The sequence below is a fragment of the Diabrotica virgifera genome, chromosome 3 (assembly GCF_917563875.1).
Source record: "Diabrotica virgifera virgifera chromosome 3, PGI_DIABVI_V3a".
NCBI classification, from domain to species: Eukaryota; Metazoa; Arthropoda; class Insecta; order Coleoptera; family Chrysomelidae; genus Diabrotica; species Diabrotica virgifera.
This window is the reverse complement of record NC_065445.1, coordinates 723,325-743,779: the sequence shown is the minus strand read 5'-3', so window position 1 is coordinate 743,779 and position 20,455 is coordinate 723,325. Positions and strand designations below refer to the sequence as shown.

The following is a 20,455-nucleotide window of genomic DNA, read 5'->3' as shown; positions in this document are numbered from 1 at the left end:
AAAAGATGGTTGAAATTTTGCATGTTAAAAATTGTGGTTATGAGTACTTACTCATATACTTGCTAATTAGCCCAGAACCAAACAGTGGTTGTAATTATAATTCAATCTACAAAAACGTTCACCAACCTCTTGGGCCACGAATGTCTGCCAAGTGTCAAAAGTTCATAAGGAAATACTTGAAGTGACAGTGGCAGTACAGGAATAAGGTACATAGTCGATTTTCAAAAGTTATAACACAATGGTTATGAGCAAAATAATGATATGATAAAAAATGTTTATATCTGAAAATGTCTGTCGTTTAAATCTATTGTAATTAAAAAGAAAGAGACAAATTTGTTTTACAAAAATTTTAAAATTTAAAATTTTATTAACTGTTGAATAAAAATTGACTATAAAATTACACTGATCAAATTAGTTCAAAAAGAAGAAATGTGAATGAATTAGTAATAGTGATAAACATGAGGATAAATCAGATCGTAATGAGAGAAAAGAAATTAAAGTTAAATTTTGAATTGTTATACTATTATAGAGAAAATAACAAAATGACAACAAACATGTGAACATTGTGTTGTTGGTTGTATATTTATATTAAGGAGAAAATTTATATATAGTCGGTTCGCTAAACTCAGACGCAACTGGCAAGATATTTTAGTCGATAATTTTTTTGTTTTTTGCCAATTTTGCAAAAATTGGCAAAATTACTAACTATTTAGTGATTATTAATTATTTAGTAATTATTTTTTTGCCAATTTTACTAAAATTGGCAAAATTACCGACTAAAATATCTAGAAAGTTGCGTCTGAGTCTAGCGAACAGACTATATACATGAATAGAACATTGTTAAAAGAAAGTAAATTGGAGTGATATAGTCAATCTTATAGTAGGAAATGTATATGACTGAAATAATTACAATGATGAAAATTTTAACATTTAAGGAAAATTCTTGTGACAGTGTGATGGGTATGTAAAATTAAAGTTGAAGATTGCAAGATTATAGGTGAGCCCAGTTGATACAAGAATAAAATTAAATTAATGTTGAAACAGGTGTAATAAAAATTAATAAAAACAAAATTAAGAGAAAAGGATATTGATATAATTTTACTGCATTAATGACCGAGTTTAAATGTGAGAACTGAAATTGAATGATGAAATTCTAAGAGAAAAATACAGATATATTCGGAAATAATCAAAGATAAACAGTATAAACGACTATAATGTAAAGGCAAAGGACAAGTGTAATAAGGGCAAAGGATGGAGTGACAGAAAAGGGGGATGTGAGGGTTGAACTGAACGAAGTAAAGGGATGAAAGAAAAGTGAAAAAATGGTAGGGTGAATTAATTGGGTTTGATTAATAGGGGAACTATCCCTTTTTAGTATTAATTGTCTTACCCTCATTCCTTTCTCACCGGGTACCACTGGTTGACAAAGATAGTTGTAGTCTGTTGCCCAACCCCCTTGTAACCCCTAAAATATAAAACACCGTGTGAATAAATTAATTCTAACATTTACCAATAAATGGGAAAATAAAACAAACACAACTAATCCCACAGCAATCCGTAGAGGCGTAAGACAAGGAGATGTAATATCCCCAAAACTCTTCACTTTAGCTCTGGAATACGTCTTTAAAGAACTGGAATGGGGAGACATAAGTATCAACACAAACAGAAAGAAACTCAATCATCTCAGATATTGCAATGGTGTTGTTCTTATTACAACCAACCAAGAAAAACTAGCCACGATGCCGATGCTGACTCAACTAGCACAATCATCAGAGAAGATAGGATTAAATATGAATATGAGTAAAACAAAAATCATGACAAATACAAATGAAAGGATAAATATAAATATAAATAACGTAAATATTGAGGTTATTGACAAATATATATTGGCGCGGGCAGCGTTTGGAAAGTTAAGATGGATACTAAAAAGCACAAAGATAGAACAGTACCTAAAAACCCGTGTATTTGATCAGTGCATCCTTCCTGTTCTGACGCATGGCTCAGAAACAAAGGCCAACATAAACAAAATAGACATAACTCGAAGAAAAATATAAAGATCCATGTTGGGAATAAAACTGGAAGACAAATGGCTAAACGCCATGTATTTTGTTTTTGACCAGTTTATGTTGAAAACTCTCTTCCTGCTGTATCAATGACATTTAAAAGGCATTGTAATCCATTCATGCCATCGCTTAAAATAACTGTATCGTCTGTTTATCAAAATTCCATTGATTGTCACGTTCCATTCCAAATTATACAGCGTTTCTTTAAATATTCTATTCAAATGAATTGAACAACAGTGGGGACAGTATACAACCCTGTCTGACACGTCTTTGTATTTTACATATTTCTGTTTATTTTCCATTTATGCAAGCTGTCGCTGTTTGACGCCAGTATAATTTTTCAAAGATTCGTCCGTCTTGACTATCAACTCGTTTATCCTTTAATATTTTTATTAATTTGTGATGGTGTACTCGATCAAAGGCCTTCTCATAGCCAATAAATACAGCAAGGACGTCTTTCCTTTGATTTCGGCATTTCTGCAATAATACATTTAGTGCAAAGAGTGCGTCCCGGGTTCCCAGTCCATTTCTGAATCCAAATTATTGTGCTCCATCCTGGTCTTCTTCACATTTATCTCTGATTCTACTGTGGATGATACATAGAAATATTGTCAAAGTGTGGCTCATAAGGCTTATCATTCTATAATCGCTACAGTTTTTCGGACGTTGTTTTTTTTGCTAGGGTTATGAATTCAGATTTTAACTAATCTTCACGGATATCACCAGTCGAATAAACATCATTGAAAAGTTAATAAGTCAATCAGTAATATGTCAATAAGTAAAAATACTCTAGCAAAATTACCGATTTCTGAAATGAATTGATACTGACCTCGTTAAATATATATGCACTGGCAAACACTTGTAACAAATTATATACTTGAATTGTTTTCTTCAGTTCGTATGGTTTTTTGTCTTTCATATACCTGGGGCCAGCCTTCGTGCAGAAATATACATATGTGACTAAAATGACTATGAGGTGGCCAAGTTTTCCTACAAGAAACCAATCTTTCGTTCTAGGATCTGAAAAAAAACAATAAAATATACTATAAAAAATATAGTACAAACTTAAGGAGGCAGGGGCAAAACTTGGTCCAACGCTATTCAAATGCATTAATTTTTTTAGAATCCTAAGAAAACTAATAAATATTTTTGAAAAATATAAACGCAGAATGAAAGATTACATTGTCACAGAGGGCCGAAAGTCCGTTAGAATAACCAAAAAGTTTCTTTTGAAACATCATCAATCAACAGCTATTCCATCCCTTAGGTGTGTCCAGAAGAAGGGAAGACAACCGTTGGACAGAGCGAATTCTCTAATGGCGACCAAGGGCAAGCAAAAGAAGTAGAGGCAGACCTCAAACAAGATGGACTGATGGCATCAAGCCAATGGCTGGCCACAAATGTATGCAAAAAACAGAAAACAGATATGAATGGACACTGTCCCACTTCTTTTGCTTGCCCTTAGTCGCTACTCGAGAATTCGTTTTGTCCAACGGTTGTCTTCCATTCTCCCTATGTGTCCTGCCCAGTTCCATTTTAACATGGCAACCTTCTGGATCACATAATCTGTTACTTCTGATCGTCTTCTTATCTCTTCAGAGGACTTGCGATCACTGAGCTTAATGTTGAGCGTTCCACAGCTCTCTGAGTCACTTGAAGTTTGTGGACTACGCTGTTGTTAAAAGCCCAAGTTCGGTTCCGTATGTCAGAACTGGCAACACGTACTGATCGAACGTTTTTGCTTTTAAAGTGTTTGGAAAGTTTGATTTAAATACTATTTGTAAGCGATCAAATGCTGGCCATGCTAAGTAACATCTTCTATTTAGATCAGCCTTTAGATTAAGCTTTGACAGTTCTATTTTTTGTCCTAAGTATATATACGACTCAACATTTTCCATATTATTGTTGTCCAGAGTTATATTCCCATAATTTATACTAGTCCGTTCTTTAACGGTAAAATATTGCAAAACCTCTAAATTTTAAAGAACCGTTTGGATTGACATGAAATTTAGCGTACACATAGCAAGTCAAAGAAAAAAAGTGATATTGTGCCGATATGTGCTTTTGCCCTAGGGGTGGTTTTCACCCCCTGTTGGGGGTGAAAAAATATTCGTCCAAAGAAAGTCAGGAAATGGATAAACTGGCTAATTTTAAGTAACTTTTGTTCTATAGAGTTTTTTCTCTAAGTCAATACTTTTCGAGTTATTTGGCAGTGAATATGTTCATTTTTTCAACAAAATAACCACGCTTTTAGACGGTTTTTCGCAAATAACTCAAATTGTAAGTATTTTGTCGAAAAAACATTCTTAGTAAAAATATAGCCTGTAAAAAATTTAATAAAATGGTGTATATATCACGTCTCTACACCGAGTAGAAGCAGAGTTATAGCTAATGAAAAATAGGTTCATATTCGTCAAATTCCAAATGGAATACTTTAACGTGAAATAACCAAAAATTAAGCACATTTCGGGGAACACTCATTACAACTTGTTTAAAGTGTTTAAAAAAAGCTTCATTTTTGTTTTATAAAAAAATTTCTAGCATCAAAATTAAACAAGTTACGCTCAAAATAAAGTTAGTCCCTTTTGGTTTTGGTAAAAAAATCGAGAAAATCACTCCCTAATTAGTATCTTAAATGAACTTAATCGTTACGACTTCACAAGTTTCTTGACTCGTGTATATATTGTTTGTATGATCTGTAAGTTTCATCTGTTCAAAGTCCTTATTATTGAAAGGGCTGTAGTTAAAAGGGGTTGAACGAGTCACTGATCACGAATGTATGCAAATTTAGAAACACCAAATCTTAATCAATTTTTGTCTAACAGAAAAACAAAAAAATACATGATATTCAGAAAAGTAAATCTGACTTTTTTGTTTTTCGAGATTTTTGGTATGTCTAACAATTTTAAAGTTATTTTGAAAAAAAGCATCTTTTTCAAAATTTTAATTTTTAAAAATTTTATTTTGAAACCAAATTTTTTCAAAAATAAGCACTTTGAATCGATGAAACTTACAGATCATATAAACACAACATAAGTAAAATAATTTGTGGAGCGGTAACGATTAATTTCATTTAAGTTGCTAATTAGGGGGTGGTCTTCCCGATTGTTTTTTTGCAAAAACAAAAGGGACCAACTTTATTTTGAGCGTAACTTACTTAAATTTAATGCTAGAAACTTTTTGTAAAAACAGAAATAAAGCTTTTTTTAAACACTTTAAAAAAGCTGTAATGGGTTTTCCCCAAAAAGTGCCTAATTTTTTGGATATTTCACGTCGAAATATTCTATTTGAAATTTGGTGAATATGAATCTATTTTTCATTGGCTATAACTCTGGTTCTACGAGATCCAGAGACCTAACGCGTACATCATTTTTTTATACTTACTTTTTGAGTTATTTGCGAAAAACCGTCTAAAAATGTGGTTATTTTGTTGAAAAACGAACATATTCACTCGCAAATAACTCGAAAAGTGTTGACTTGGCGAAAAAGCTCTATAGAACAAAAGTTACCTAAAATTAGTCAGTTTACCCATTTCCGGACTTATTTTGGACATATATTTTTTCACCCCCAGGGCAAAAGCACACATCGGCACAATATCACTTTTTTCTTTGACATGTAAGCTATACGTATGCCAAATTTCATGTCAATCCAAGCGGTTCTTTAAAATTTAGAGCAAAAACCGTGAAAGAATGGACTATAGAGATTAGTTTATTAGATGTTTAGTTTTTGCTCGATTTATTTTTAATCCTATTTCTTTTGATTTGGTATGTATTCTTCCCTGTCTTTTGCTATTAGCGTAACATCATCGGCAAATCTCAGATGGTTTAGGTTTTCGCCGTCTGCCATCATCTTTTATTCGCCCATTCTAAAGTTCCAATCATATCTTCTAGAGCTAAGGTAAATAGTTTGGGTGAGATTGTGAGAATCTCCTTGTCAATCCCCTCTTTGCAGTTTTATCTTTTCTTTCTGTATTTCTTTCTGTTTTTATTTGCGAGGTTGCATTGTCATACTTATATTATATGGTACATTCCATGGCAAATCACTCAGACAAAAACTTTTGGATCTCCGATTTTTCTGAAACTTGGTGTATAGCTTCTGCGGGACGTAAAAATAAGATATTTAAGGTCAAAAGTCTTCTTCTTCTATTTTTCTCAAAATGTTATTTTATGTGATTCTACAGTGATTTGGTGTTTATTTAAACAAATTAGCATTTTCTACCGCAAAGTATCAATGAAAAAAATAATATTTTAATAGAAGGTCCTTAAAATTATCATTATGTGGCATTATAACAAGTTATTTTGATTCAAAACAAGTTTTTGATCAAATTTTATAGTGTAGAAAACGTTAAAATACCGTTTTTTACATTTTCCTCCATTCCCAAAATACATCATAATCGATTTGACTGAAAACTTGCCCACAGATAGCCAAAACATAGGAGTTTATGTGGTTAGGAGGATTTGAATTTATTAATAATTATGTTACAATACCAAAAAAGTTACATGCAATAATATCAGACTCAAAAGTATATTAGTCCAGTCAGGATAGCATTTGATCCTGCATGCCGAGCTGCCCAAAATTTTATTTTTCTAATCTTTAAGGAGGTCATAGCCTAAATTTAAAATCGTGAATGAATTCCTCCGTTGCGTTTAGTCGCCATCTTAATTTTAAAGGAGACCCGTTTTGCTTAATATCTCCGCCATTTTTAACTTTTCGACAAAAATGGAAGGAACTGAAATTGTTCCAAATAAATCGTATTTACAATTATTACAATTTATTTTTAACAATTTTTGTCGTGAGGTCAACATTTTCCGAGTTAATTGTACTTACAGTAGACGCCTATATTTTTGACTATGATATTGCATGTAACTTTTTCGGTATTGTAATGTATTTCAAATTCTTCTAGCCACTTAGAGTTTTATATTTTGACTATCTGTGGGCAACTTTTCAGCCAAATCGATTATGATGTATTTTGGGAATGGAGGAAAATGTAAAAAACGGTATTTTAACGTTTTCTACGCTATATAATTTGATCAAAAACTTGTTTTGAATCGAAATAACTTGTTATTATTCTATATAATGACATTTTTGCGTCCCTTCTATTAAAAAATTATGTTTTCCATTGATACTTTACGATATAAAATGCAAATTTGTTTAAATAAATACCAAATCACTGTAAAATCGCTTAAAGTAACATTTTAATAAAAAAAAAATAAGAAGAAGAAAAAGACAATTCGACCTTAAATGTTTTATTTCTGCATCCTGCAGAAGCTATATACCAAATTTCAGACAAATCGGAGATCCAAAAGTTTTTTTGATCCAAAATTGAGTGATTTGAAATGGAATCACCCATATACTAAATAATTTTTGAATATCGGTCATCAACTCTATTGTTGCTTAAGGCTGTCCAATAATGATTGTCCAAATTTCTATTGAGTCAAATTCCTTCTCGTAATCTACCATAGCAATCCAGAGTGCTATGTTGTATTCGTTTGATTTTTCGATTAGTGTTCTTATTACATACTTGTAAATGGTCTATGGTGCTATAACCTTTTCTGAATTCTGCCTGTTCCCGAGGCTGATTCTTTTGAATGAGATATTTGAAATTAAAAATCACACTAAATTTTCTTTTTTTTTGCCCCTGTAACTTATTAAAATAAACATTATAGAAGTTCTCAGGGACTTTCGACCGTCGGTAATACTGTATTTCATACTGCCTTTCAATTTTTCAAAAATACGTATTAGTTTTCCCAGTATTCGAAAAAAAATGAATCTCGCTGTCGCAGCACAACATGCGTTTCAAACGCCTGTGATTGTTCACCCTGTATTTCGACTTTGCCAAACAACTTTAGGCATTGTAGTCTTAACCAATATTATCAGTTTATCCGGGATGTGGAATTCATAATTCATCCATGGCTTCATACAATTTATTTCTTAATTCTTAGGACACTATCATAGGCCGATTTAAAAATACGAAAAGACAGTATCTATGTGAGAGATAGTATCAGATAAAAATCGATAATTTATTCATTTTAAATATAAATTTAAATAATTATAATATATTAATATATATTAATAATAATTTAAATTATTAACTTGATATACTTATAAGCATTTAAATAATTAGTAATCATTAATAAGATCTTTGCTTTAATTAGCAACCATAAAATAATGATATTTTTCTAGAAAAACAAAAATAAATTTCCATCATTATTTCAATAAATAACCATAATAAAGATCTAAATCAATACCTATAGACTGTAATGATCAACTAATGCCATTCGATGAAAAACTTTGAACTTGGTAATTGCAGACGGAAGGTAAGACTTCGTTAAAAAAATTAAACAGGAAACAGGTTCATCAAGGTCCATTGTCAACGATTTACTAGTCTGTATACACATCTATCATTTGCCTGTCATATACTATCCATAATCAGTATTTATTATCGAGAATATTATGAAGTATGGTAGTCCAGTAAAGAAGAAAAATCGCTGAAAAAATCTTATATACAGGTTTTTAAAGGTTCTGAAAGGTATAATATGAGGGATATATCATGATGAAAAATCCTTGAAGACCTACAGTTGATTTTACTTTGTCTATTAAACAATCATAAAAAGTGAATAAAAAATTTTTTACCCATGTAACGTTTTTTTACATTTTAGAAAAAATGGTTTAAATTAAAGTTGTACCTATCTAGATCTTAAAATCATATCAGATCAATAAGTCACCCAACAGCATAAAAGATAGCGATGGAAATCTTATCTCAGAGCCATCAAGGATTTTAGAAACGTGGAAATCCTACATAGAAAAATTATTTGCATCAGACAGGATTGATGATCACCTACAGGGTGAGTCATGAGGAACTGTACATACTCCTACCTCGTATAGAGGTTCCTATGGGGAATAACAAATGACCATTAAAAAGTATCTGCTCCCATTGTTTAATAATATACAGGGCGAGTTTCGCATTTTGACAGAAATTTGTATTCGTCATAATTTTTAAACTGTCAGATCGATGTGTCTCTTATTTTGGTCAATCGTTACACTATTACCACCTAATCAATTGATTTATTCAAACTAGAAAAAAATCAGGTCCGGCTTTAAAAAATTAGTTCGTTTTGGTTTTAGAAAAAATTTCACCCTGTATACGCTTTTTGAAAACTCTAAAATGAATTTTACAAATTAGACAAATAGGCCATTAAAATGGCATATTTATTTTTTCCCCACACGATTACTTAATTTTTTATAAAAAAATCAAATTTGACTACGAATTAAAAGTTTGGTAAAGTGAACCATAGATTTAAAAAAATTAACTTTTATTACAAAAATGATTTTTTTTTTAATATTTAATTTATGTTACCACCCAATCAACTGATTTATTCAAACTAAAAAAAAATCAGGTCCGGCTTTAAAAAATTAGTTCGTTTGGGTCTTAGAAAAAATTTCACCTTGTATATGCTTTTTGAAAACTCTAATATGAATTTTACAAATTAGACAAATAGGCAATTAAAATGGCATATTTATTTTTTCCCCACACGATTACTTAATTTTTTATTAAAAAATCAAATTTCTCAAAATCGCAATTTTACCATAAAAATAAAAAAAATTAAACAACGTTTTTCTTAATATTAAAAGTTTCACCATTTTTTTTTCTATAACACGTCTAGATCTAAAACTCCCCACACATTTTTCTTTGACTCTATAGTTTAACCTAGACGTGATCAAATAGGCAAATTTTAAATTTTTTCACTTAATTTTTGCGATTTAACTTTGCAATTCACGAATCTGCACCGTTTATTTTTAAACATTCATAACTTTTACGAGAAGAAGACTGAAAGTCTACAACAATTTTTATAGTCTTCACAATGGTAAGAGATATGTGCTGTAAAAATTTCAGAAAAAAAAATATTAAAATGGAACAAAGTTGTAGCGAGTTACCGTGATTTCATTTTTTTTTTTTTTTCATTTTTAGGTTAAAAATTCCGATTTTGACAAATTTGATTTTTTAATAAAAAATTAAGTAATCGTGCGAGGGAAAAATAAATATGCCATTTTAATTGCCTATTTGTCTAATTTGTAAAATTCATATTAGAGTTTTCAAAAAGCGTATACAGGGTGAAATTTTTTCTAAGACCAAAACGAACTAATTTTTAAATCCGGGCCTGATTTTTTTCTAGTTTGAATAAATCAGTTGATTGGGTGGTAACATAAATTAAATATTTGTTAAAAAAAATTAATTCTTGTAATAAAAAATAATTTTTGTAAATCTATGGTCCATTTTACCAAACTTTTAATAATTATTCATAGTCAAATTTGATTTTTTATAAAAAATTAAGTCATTGTGTGGGGAAAAAATAAATATGCCATTTTAATTGCCCGTTTGTTTCATTTGTAAAATTCATATTAGACTTTTCAAAAAGCGTATACAGGGGGAAATTTTTTCTAAGACCCAAACGAACTAATTTTTTAAAGTCGGACCTGATTTTTTCTAGTTTAAATAAATTAGTTGATTGGGTGGTAACATAAATTAAATATTTGTTTAAAAAAATTAATTTTTGTAATAAAAGTTAATTTTTTTAAATCTATGGTTCACTTTACCAAATTTTTAATTCATAGTTAAATTTGATTTTTTTATAAAACATTAAGTAATCGTGTGGGGAAAAAATAAATATGCCATTTTAATTGCCTATTTGTCTAATTTGTAAAATTTATATTAGAGTTTTCAAAAAGCGTATACAGGGTGAAATTTTTTTGGGAAAGACCCAAACGAACTAATTTCTTTAAAGCTGGACCTGATTTTTTTCTAGTTTGACTAAATCAGTTGATTGGGTGGTAATAGTGTAACGATTGACCAAAATAAGAGATACATCGATCTGACCGTTCAAAAATTATGACGAATACAAATTTCTGTCAAAATCCGAAACTCGCCCTGTATATTATTAAACAATGGGAGCAGACACTTTTTAATGGTCATTTGTTATTCCCCATAGGAGCCTCTATACGAGGTAGGAGTATGTACAGTTCCTCATGACTCACCCTGTATATGGAGAAGGAGAAACAGGACCTTCTATCCTTAAATCAAGGTAGAAGATACCACTGCAACACTAAAAAACAATAAGACAGTAGGTCCGGACAATATACACTTCGAAATATTAAAGATCCTATGTAAATCAGACAAACAATTTATTGATAATCTAATTAGTTGTACTTTTTAACATCTACATTATAATAGCGGTAAAATCCCGGAGAACGGGCTGCAGTCGACATTTATTATATTACAATTCCGAAGAAACCAAATGCCCAGCTCTCTGATGACTACCGACTTATAAGTTTGATCAATCATATCACTAAAGCGTTCACCAAGATCATTCATAGAAGAATAATATGATAAATGTGAGTCAAATATTGATAGATGGCAGTTTGGCTTTCGGAAAGCACTTAGAACTGGAGCTAAAGAGGCAGTTTTCGCTCCCCAGGTGTAGAGCGGTGTAGAAACGTTGATAAGGATGTGTATTTGTGCTTTTTAGATTTTAGAAAAGCCTTTGACCATATAAATCATGAACAATTAAGAGATATTCTGCGAAAGACAAGTATTGCCGACAAGGATATTCGGATTGTGGCAAACCTATACTGGGGTCAAACAGCAAGAGCAAAAATTTCAAAACATTTACTGAAAAGATGGAGATCAAAAGAGGTGTCCGGCAGAGGTGTCTCTTATCCCCACTCCTATTCAATATTTATCCGGAGAAAATATTTTAAAAAATGTATGGAAATGCAAATGGTGGCATAAAAATAAACGGTGAGTTAACGACCAATATAAGACATGCCGATGACACGGTGATTCTTGCCAGTAGTATAGATGAATTACAAGAGGCAATGGAAAGGGTTAATTCAGTTAGTGACGAATACGGCCTCAAGAAAAACTTCAAGAAAACAAAATTCAATAATCTGCTCGACAGTTACGGATAAACAACATACTAATTGACCATGTAGAATCTTATGTATACCTTGGCACCAAAGTAAATGCAAAATGGGAACAGGGCACAGAAATTAAGGCGAGAATAGAACGAGCTAGGTCAGCATTTAACAGTATGATAGAGCTTCTCACAAGCAAGGATTTGTCTTCTTCTTCTTCTTTACGTGCCATCTCCGCGACGAAGGTTGGCAATCATCATTGCTATTCTCACTTTCGACACTACAGCCCGAAAGAGTTCAGTTGAGCTGCATCCAAACCATTCTCTCAGCCAGGACATTTTTCTCCTACCTATGCTGCGTCTTCCTTGAATCTTTCCCTGCATAATTAATTTTAGGAGTTCATATCTGTCACCACGTGTTATATGACCCAAGTATTGAAGTTTTCTTATTTTGATGGAATCCAGTATCTCCCTGCTGTTCTGTATTCTCCTTAGTACTTCCTCATTGGTTATTCTGTCTGTCCAGGAGATTCTCAGCATTTCTTCGATACGTCCACATCTCAAATGCTTCCAATCTATTGAGGCATTGTTTATTGAGAGTCCATGTCTCCACACCATACAAAAGAACAGAAAATACATAACATTTTAGTACTCGCTTTCTAAGATCTAGGCTGAGGTCTCTACTACACAATATTTGTTTCATATTAGTAAATGCACTTCTAGCCTTTTCTATTATAATTAGGATTTCTTTGGTATAATCGTTTGTTTCACTAATGTTCGTCCCTAAATAGTAATAATTCTGAACTCGTTCTATTTGAGTCAAGGATTTGTCTCTTTCCCTAAAATTACGTCTAGTTAAATGTTACATTTTCCCGATCTTACTATTTGGTGTGGAGGCCTGGACGCTGACAGAGACGCTAACGAAAAAACTAGAAGCATTGGAAATGTGTAAATTTTCAAAATTTATAAATCATACAGGATGCCGAGGAAATTAAGATGAGAGAATTTTAAATAATTCACAACTCATCTGCTCAGCGTGGTAAAAGCTCCAACAAGAAAGATTCCTTAATACTCAAACAAAAGAGTAAATGAATTAAAATGTATAAACATTTTCAATTTCTTTGCAACACGAAAATGTAGCAGCTGCATAATACTCTGGTTAAATCGGAGAGTGCAGGAAGAGTCTATACCGGTTTCGGGGGTTGTTTGCCCCTTATCAGTAGTCCCATATCAAATGGGACAAAAAAACAACCCCCGAAACCGGTATAGACTCTTCCTGCACTCTCAGATTTGACCATAGTATTATGCACCTGCTGCATTTTCGTGTTGCAAAGAAATTGAGATGGTTTATACATTTTTAAATAAAAAAACTTTAATATCTAGGCCACATATTGAGACACGTCTGCTCGTAAGCGAGGGCCAGGCAGGAGAAAACACTCGTGGCTCCAAAATCTGCGGAAATGGTTCGGGCTCACATCAGTCGAACTATTAAAAAGTGCCGCAAGCAAGATTAGAATTACCATGTTAATAGCCAACTTTCGCAACGAACAGGGCACTTGAATGAGAAGAAGATTTTAAAAAGTTCTTTAATTTGCGAATTTCTAAATTAAAATACATTAACAATTGACCGAGATAAAAATTTTGGGACGCTCTTTAGTTATCTCTTCGTAGCTATTATTTTCTATCGGATTTTATTATTTCTTAACTCACTTTCTTACGTTACGCCCTGTATATTTTAAACTTAAACTTGACACCAAAACAACTGTTATGCTGCTAAATCCTTTTATTTATATAAATCACTACATGGAAAATCCATTTTACAATATTTGTTATCACAATATCATTACCTAAGCTAAAAGTACCTAATTATTTACATGATATATGTATTTCACGTTAATCTCAATAAATTAGCCAAATTAATAGATTAAATCTTTTGTGAACTTTTCCACTTTTTTCAACAAATAATTTTCTAAACTACTGTAATCAAGCATCCGTAATTTTTACGCAAAATGTAATTTGTGCAGGAAATACAATTCCGCAATTAAAAACAACAGAAGTCGATTTCTTTTACGCTATCTACAGTAAAATATATTAAGTTGGTAACAGAATAAAAATAATAATTGAACTTTATAGAAAGTATAAGCATGGTAGAAATGTATAAATAACATAAAGGGCATATAGACTCAAAGGCGTTTTTCTTTTTGAACCGTTGAAAAAGTATTTCTTTTATTGTTCAATCTATAAAAAAAAACAAGAATTACAAAACTGTTTGTTCTTTAGAAGAACTTGTTAAACTATTTTTATTAATTGGATGAATTGTCAAAATCTTTTCTCAATAGAGCTGTCACCGTATACAACCTTTGGGGTTGTATGCCAACCTTTATCGAAGGCTTGTGCAACGAAGAAAGCTTTAAAAATAGAGAAATTAGAAACATATCAAGGAATCATCATCATCATCAACCCGTACGCGTCTACTGCTGGACATAGGTCTTCCTCAGCTCTTTCCATCTGTCTCTATTTTGTGCGGCGTGCATCCAGTTACCGATATCATAGGTTACCGTTGTGGATAGCTTTGCTGAGATGGTGTCTCCTTGCAGTACTCCTCGCTGTATACAGAATTTATTTGCTTGTTGTTCATACAGTCTTACGGTAGCCGTTGCCTTTTGGTAGATATAAACTTGATCATGTTAATGTAGCGATGGTCTGTTCGACATTTTGTCAATGCTTTTAACATTTTCTGCTGGCTTATGGTATCGATTGCTTTCTCGTAATTCATGAATATCCGTGCCAATGGTTTGTTGTATTCCGCAGACTTCTCTATCAGGTTTTTTATTACCAGTAAATGGTCGTTAGTGCTCTATCCAGTATAAATCCAGCTTGTTCTCTCGGCTGATAGAAGTCTAGGCTGGTATATCAAGGGGTAAAAATGAGAAAAAGGATTACCAAAGAAAAACATGTAGTAAGTTACAAGGAAATACTAAACATATCGAAAGAATACTTCGAAGAGCTTTTAAATAAAATAGCCACAACACAATAGAAGAAGAAGAAGAAGAAGAAAAAGAACTGATAGAAAATACCGATCAAGGAAAGACCGCCTAATGAAAAAGAAATAAAAGAAGAATGTGGATTTAGAAGAGATTGATGCAGATCAAATTTTCCTGCTGCGCGAAATATAAACAGAAAGCTAAGAATATAGGAAACCTGCAGTGACCCTATTCATTAACTTTAATCAAGCCTTGGATCGAGTAAAACGAAGGAAAAAATATACCAAGTACTACGTGAAATCGGAATTAGTGAAATATTAGTAAGAACGATAAAAGCGACACTCAGAAAAACTAAGAATATGGTTGAAAAATAAATGGAAAAGAAAAATATAAGAAGTCAGTCAGGGGGAGCGACAAGTGGACCCACTCTCATCACTGTTGTTCAGTATCATTCTTGAAATTGTCGTCAAAGAAGCCGAAACCGATAGAATAAGACTTGCATATCAACGAAAACAAAAACACCAATGTCTTGCATTCGCAAATGACATAATAGTGCAGACTGCCAGAAGTAAACAAAAATTAAAATAAATATTGAAAAGACTGCAGGCGAAACCGAGAAATAAAGGAATATACATATACGCAGAAAAAACCAAATATATGGGAAAAACACAAAGAAAATACATTCAAGGACAATAGATTCGAGTACCTAGGAGCGACATTCACCAGGAGTCCAAATATCTTCTTCTTCTTCCTCTTTATAAGCAATTCTGCTTGTTCATTGGCGGATTGATACCTCCATGGAAGGCTTTTATTCCATCTATTGCGGGGTCAACCGATACTTCTTCTACCGATTGGTCTCGGTTTTTAAAGAGATTGGTATCTTTTGTTATTTTGACCACACGTGTCTCCCCCATTCTATTTATTTGGTTATTCCATTTTTTTTTCCATTAGTGACCATTCGTTTATACACTACGTTACTTTGTTTTCTAATGTCTTCACTCTTCTTTAATTGACGTTTTTGATGATTTCATCCATGATAAAATTCAAGAGCATAGGACTCAATGAGTCTCCCTGTCTTATTCCGCTGCCTATATCTATAGGTTCTGTAAGTTGTCCATCTATTCTGACTTTAATTTTGTTGTTTTGGTAGTTTCAATAGTTTTTATGATATCTAGGCTTGCAGTTTTGTTTGGGGGATCGAGTAACTCGACAGACCGAGTAATTGTTGCCGGTCCCAAGCCTGGATAAAGGAGGAGGGCTACTGATAGATTTTAAAACCATACAGCTCATAGAAACAGGATTATGTCTCGGAACAGGAGTCCAAATATGAAGGACGAAATCCAAGCAAGGATTCTGGCTGGATAAGACCTATAGCATTTTATGCCAGTGAAACATGGACGTCGAACAAATCCGAACAAGTCATGCTACAAGTGTGGGGAAGAAAAATACTCAGGAAAATATTTAGAGGAAAGCTATGGATAATGAAATGAGGATAAAAGGAAGAAATATAGAACTAGATAATATACTGGGATTTTCCCATTGATTTTTTAGATAATATGTATGTTCTTTTCACATTATCATCTCCCAAAAACATCTACTTAGACAAATAAGAGAAATACCTAAAAGAATAGTTAATAAAAAAGGAAGTGTCTGTGTCCTAGTCCTAAATTATATTTTTGTTTGGTCTTGTTTTTAAGATCTAATTAATATATTTTTATTTGTATCACAAAAACAACTGATACTACTTTATTGTACCGGAAATTCAAAATAGAGCAAACTAATAATTTATTAATATATTCATACAATTTAGTACATACGGAAATAGGTAAAAGAAGTAATATACTCGTATTAACCAATGACCAGTTTTTACAGATGCCATACTCTCAAGTTCAGTTCGCAAGGCCGCTGAGTATGTACCTACTCGTATACATATAGGTAGGTACCATTATCTTGTATAACTTAAGACAGTTATTTTGAAAGTGAATAAGATCTTTACCGGTTTATACAGGGTGTCCCGGAAAATAGTGCGTTCCTTAAAGGTATAGGTAGAAGGCACCATGTAGAACAAAAAACTCTTATAACATTTTTTTCTAAATGCAACCGTTTGACCAAAAAATTAAAATGTATTTTGGTAGGCAAATTTAAATCTGACAACTATGTGCGGTACGCAAATTTAAGCATAGACAGTCCCATGTAAATAAATAGAGATAGAAGATAGATAGTAAACAGATAGTTTTAAAGAATCCTGTTTAGTGTCAATGGCGAAAATGTTTTCGAATAGTGAGTGTATTACCTATTATGTTATTACCTATGAATGGTGTTTGTGAAAGGTTACTTGAAACATCTATTCGGTATAATAATTATTTTCAAGTAAGTACAACTTAGTTATTTCAGTTCACAAGTAAACAAATTACTGAGACATTATCTGGTGTATTTAAGTTCCACTGTAAACTATTAAAACTATGTAATTCAGTTAAAGCCCTTAGCAATACTCAGCATTCAACCCATTTAAACCTTACTAAATACATAATACTAGTTCAGTTAAAAGATGTGTTTTTATGTTAAAAGATGTGTAATTCGTTTAAAATTATGCAATAGGTATTTCAATACATTTCAAAAGAAAATAATTTTAGTAAACAAATCGTAAATACATAAGTATTACCTACTATTAGGTTGGATTATTTTAAATACTGTTAATCACAATCACAAACGAGTTTTTATTATGTTATTATTCCGTAGTGCGTTCGATGTTGCCAGTTTATTAAAATTTCCAAACATTAAAATACAGGTATATGGAAAACAATGTTAACTTTTTTTTGGAAACGGTTAACTTTAGAAAAAAATGGTATAGGACTTTTTTGTTCCAAATTGTGTATTCTCTCCATACCTTAAAGGAACGCACTATTTTCCGGGACACCCTGTATAATTAAGTAGTTTAAGTTGACATGTGTTCAATTCTAATATAAATTACATAAATTTTTTATGAAAGAACTGTTGTAGACTTCACCTGTATAAACAGTTTATTTAAAGAAGAATTTATACAAATATATTTTCATATGTAACATTTTTCTTCTTCTTGCAATACCGTCTCGTGTCGGAGGTTGGCTATCATCACAGCAATCTTAACCATGTTGGCTGCAGCTCTGAACAATTGTATTGAACTGCACCCGTACCACTCCCTTAAATTTCGCAACCAGGAAATCCTCCTACGTTCCACATTTCTCTTTCCCGAGATTTTTCCTTGGATTATAAGTCTTAGCAAGGAGTACTTTTCCTCTCTTTATGGGGCCTAGATATACCAGTTTTCTCGTTTGTATGGTTTTTATGACTTCGCATTCCTTCCCCATCTTCTTTCAAAACATCTTGATTTGTTACTCACTCTCTCCATGGTATTTTCCACATTCTCCTGTAGCACCACATCTCGAATGCCTCAATGTTTTTGATGTTTATCTTTTTCAGTGTCCAAGCTTCTCAAATTCCCAAATTTCTCTTGTCTGGTCATTAGTATCAGTAAACCAAACCCCTAAATATTTGTAGGACGTAACTCTTTTAAGTTATATATTGTTATAATATTGCTAACAACAGGATTGAGGTCATCACAAATATACAGCCTCTGCAGCGTCCTGCATTACAACAATCTCCACCTTTTTGGTCGGTTCTTCCTCGTATTTACGGCTATGTCTCTCATTATTTCTCTGATTCCTTCTTTCCATTATAATACTGGTCTTCCACTCCTTTTTCTAATCCCTGGAATATCGTGTAAGGCCTGTTTTTGCCATCGTTCGTCTTCCATTCGTTGTTCGTTAAGTTGTTTGAATTCTATTGTATCTACGGTATTGTAAATCCTTCGTGTTCTTCTTTTTATTTCTTCATTGGAGACGTGATCAAGTCTGGATATCCGACACGCTTTTCTTAGATAGTCTATTTCTACCACTTCCCGTTTTTTCTTCTCTTTCATCGTTATTTGCCAACATTCAGATCCGTACATCAAAATTGGTTCTACAATCGATTTGTAGATCGTCATTTTTGTTCGTAAAATAATTTTAGGAGACCTATTATGTAGGATATTTGTATGATAGAGCTTACACATGAATGAATAATAAGTTAAACTCAAACAGAAGTTGACTTTTTTACTTTCTATTATAGGGGAGTGCATATAGATTTTCAATTCGGAAAAAATCAAACAAGATAAAACTTTTTGTAATTTTATTAAGAAATGTTTAATAAACAACATATCAAAATCAAAAAGTTCTATACGAGAAGTGGGTGCTTCATTTTTTATTAAACAAATGAACTGCGAAATTAGATGTTTTTTTTTTAAATAACTCCGAAGATATGAATTTAAAAAAACTGACTTAACCATTGAAAAATTCAGAAAATTTTACAAAAAAAACCTTATATAAAGAATTTTCTAAAATTAAATCTGTATCTTCTATAATTTTTAATTTATAACGCTATAATGCTATAAGTCACCCTTCTCACAAACATTGGCGCACTGAAAACTAACGTACGGCGAAGTGCATGGTTGAGTTATTTTAATGTAATTCTTTAACTAGTGGATCAAATAAAATTTTACAAATTGAACATGAAAGAAGAATAATTAAGCTATCTTATGGTTATAATAGAGAGAAATAAAATGTATGGGTATAAGTACGGTGTGGGCGGAAAGTGAGCCTTACATGAATTTTTCATTCAAAAAAATCTCAAAAATTTAATTCAAATGATATGACGTCTCAAAAAATGTAATTTTTGAAATCCTCGTAGTTTTATAGAATGACCACCACTTTAAGACGGTATTACTCATATTTGAACAGATCTATTACAGTTTTATAAGTGCTTTTTTAAAGCTTAGGATGTAATCTTTAAAATGCACTAAATTATTTTACTTTAGAAATGAAATAAGTTATTTATTTTTAAGAAAATTAAGAAAGATAACCAAAAAGCAATACAAAAACCGAAAATTACCAACTAAAAAAATGTTTATACAAAGTGATCAAAACTTTTTTCTGTAAAACTTACCCCAAATACATTTAATAATAAGCTTCAACAATAATAAATGTTCAGCAAAAAAATTTTTTTTAGCTCTTTATACAGTATGTCTGCATAACTTGGAACCTATTGATAACTTTCTTATTATCATTTTTACGAAAAAAAAGTTATTCTTTATAAAATACTCTGCATCGTATATAATCTAAGATGCAATCATCAAATATCAAATTTAATTAATGTTATACGAGGTATATCAAAAAATATTAATTTCACTCAAGAGTAAAGTACCTTTACATTTCACAATATCGAAAATTGTTATTAAGAGTTAGTGTTCAATTACATCCTTCTAATTAAAATATTGTGAATAATAAAGGCACTTAACTCTTAAGAAAAATTCATATTTTTTACATACCTCGTATAAAATTAAAAATGTTTGATATCTGATGGTTGTATCTTACGATTTTAAACCAGGAAGAGCATTTTATGAAGAATAACTTTTTTCGTAAGT

The 20,455-nt window shown here is 31.7% G+C and overlaps 1 protein-coding gene across 1 annotated transcript in view; it reads right to left on the bottom strand.

The window, feature by feature from the left end:
• Positions 1 to 20,455, bottom strand: part of LOC114324422 (elongation of very long chain fatty acids protein-like) — a 111,196-nt gene that overhangs the window by 13,906 nt on the left and 76,835 nt on the right. The window contains exons 3-4 of the mRNA XM_028272261.2: positions 2,893 to 3,083; positions 1,391 to 1,465 (exon numbers count right to left, since the gene is read on the bottom strand). Of these exons, the coding sequence (XP_028128062.1) occupies positions 1,391 to 1,465; positions 2,893 to 3,083 (266 nt within the window). The remainder of the gene's footprint in view (positions 1 to 1,390; positions 1,466 to 2,892; positions 3,084 to 20,455) is intronic.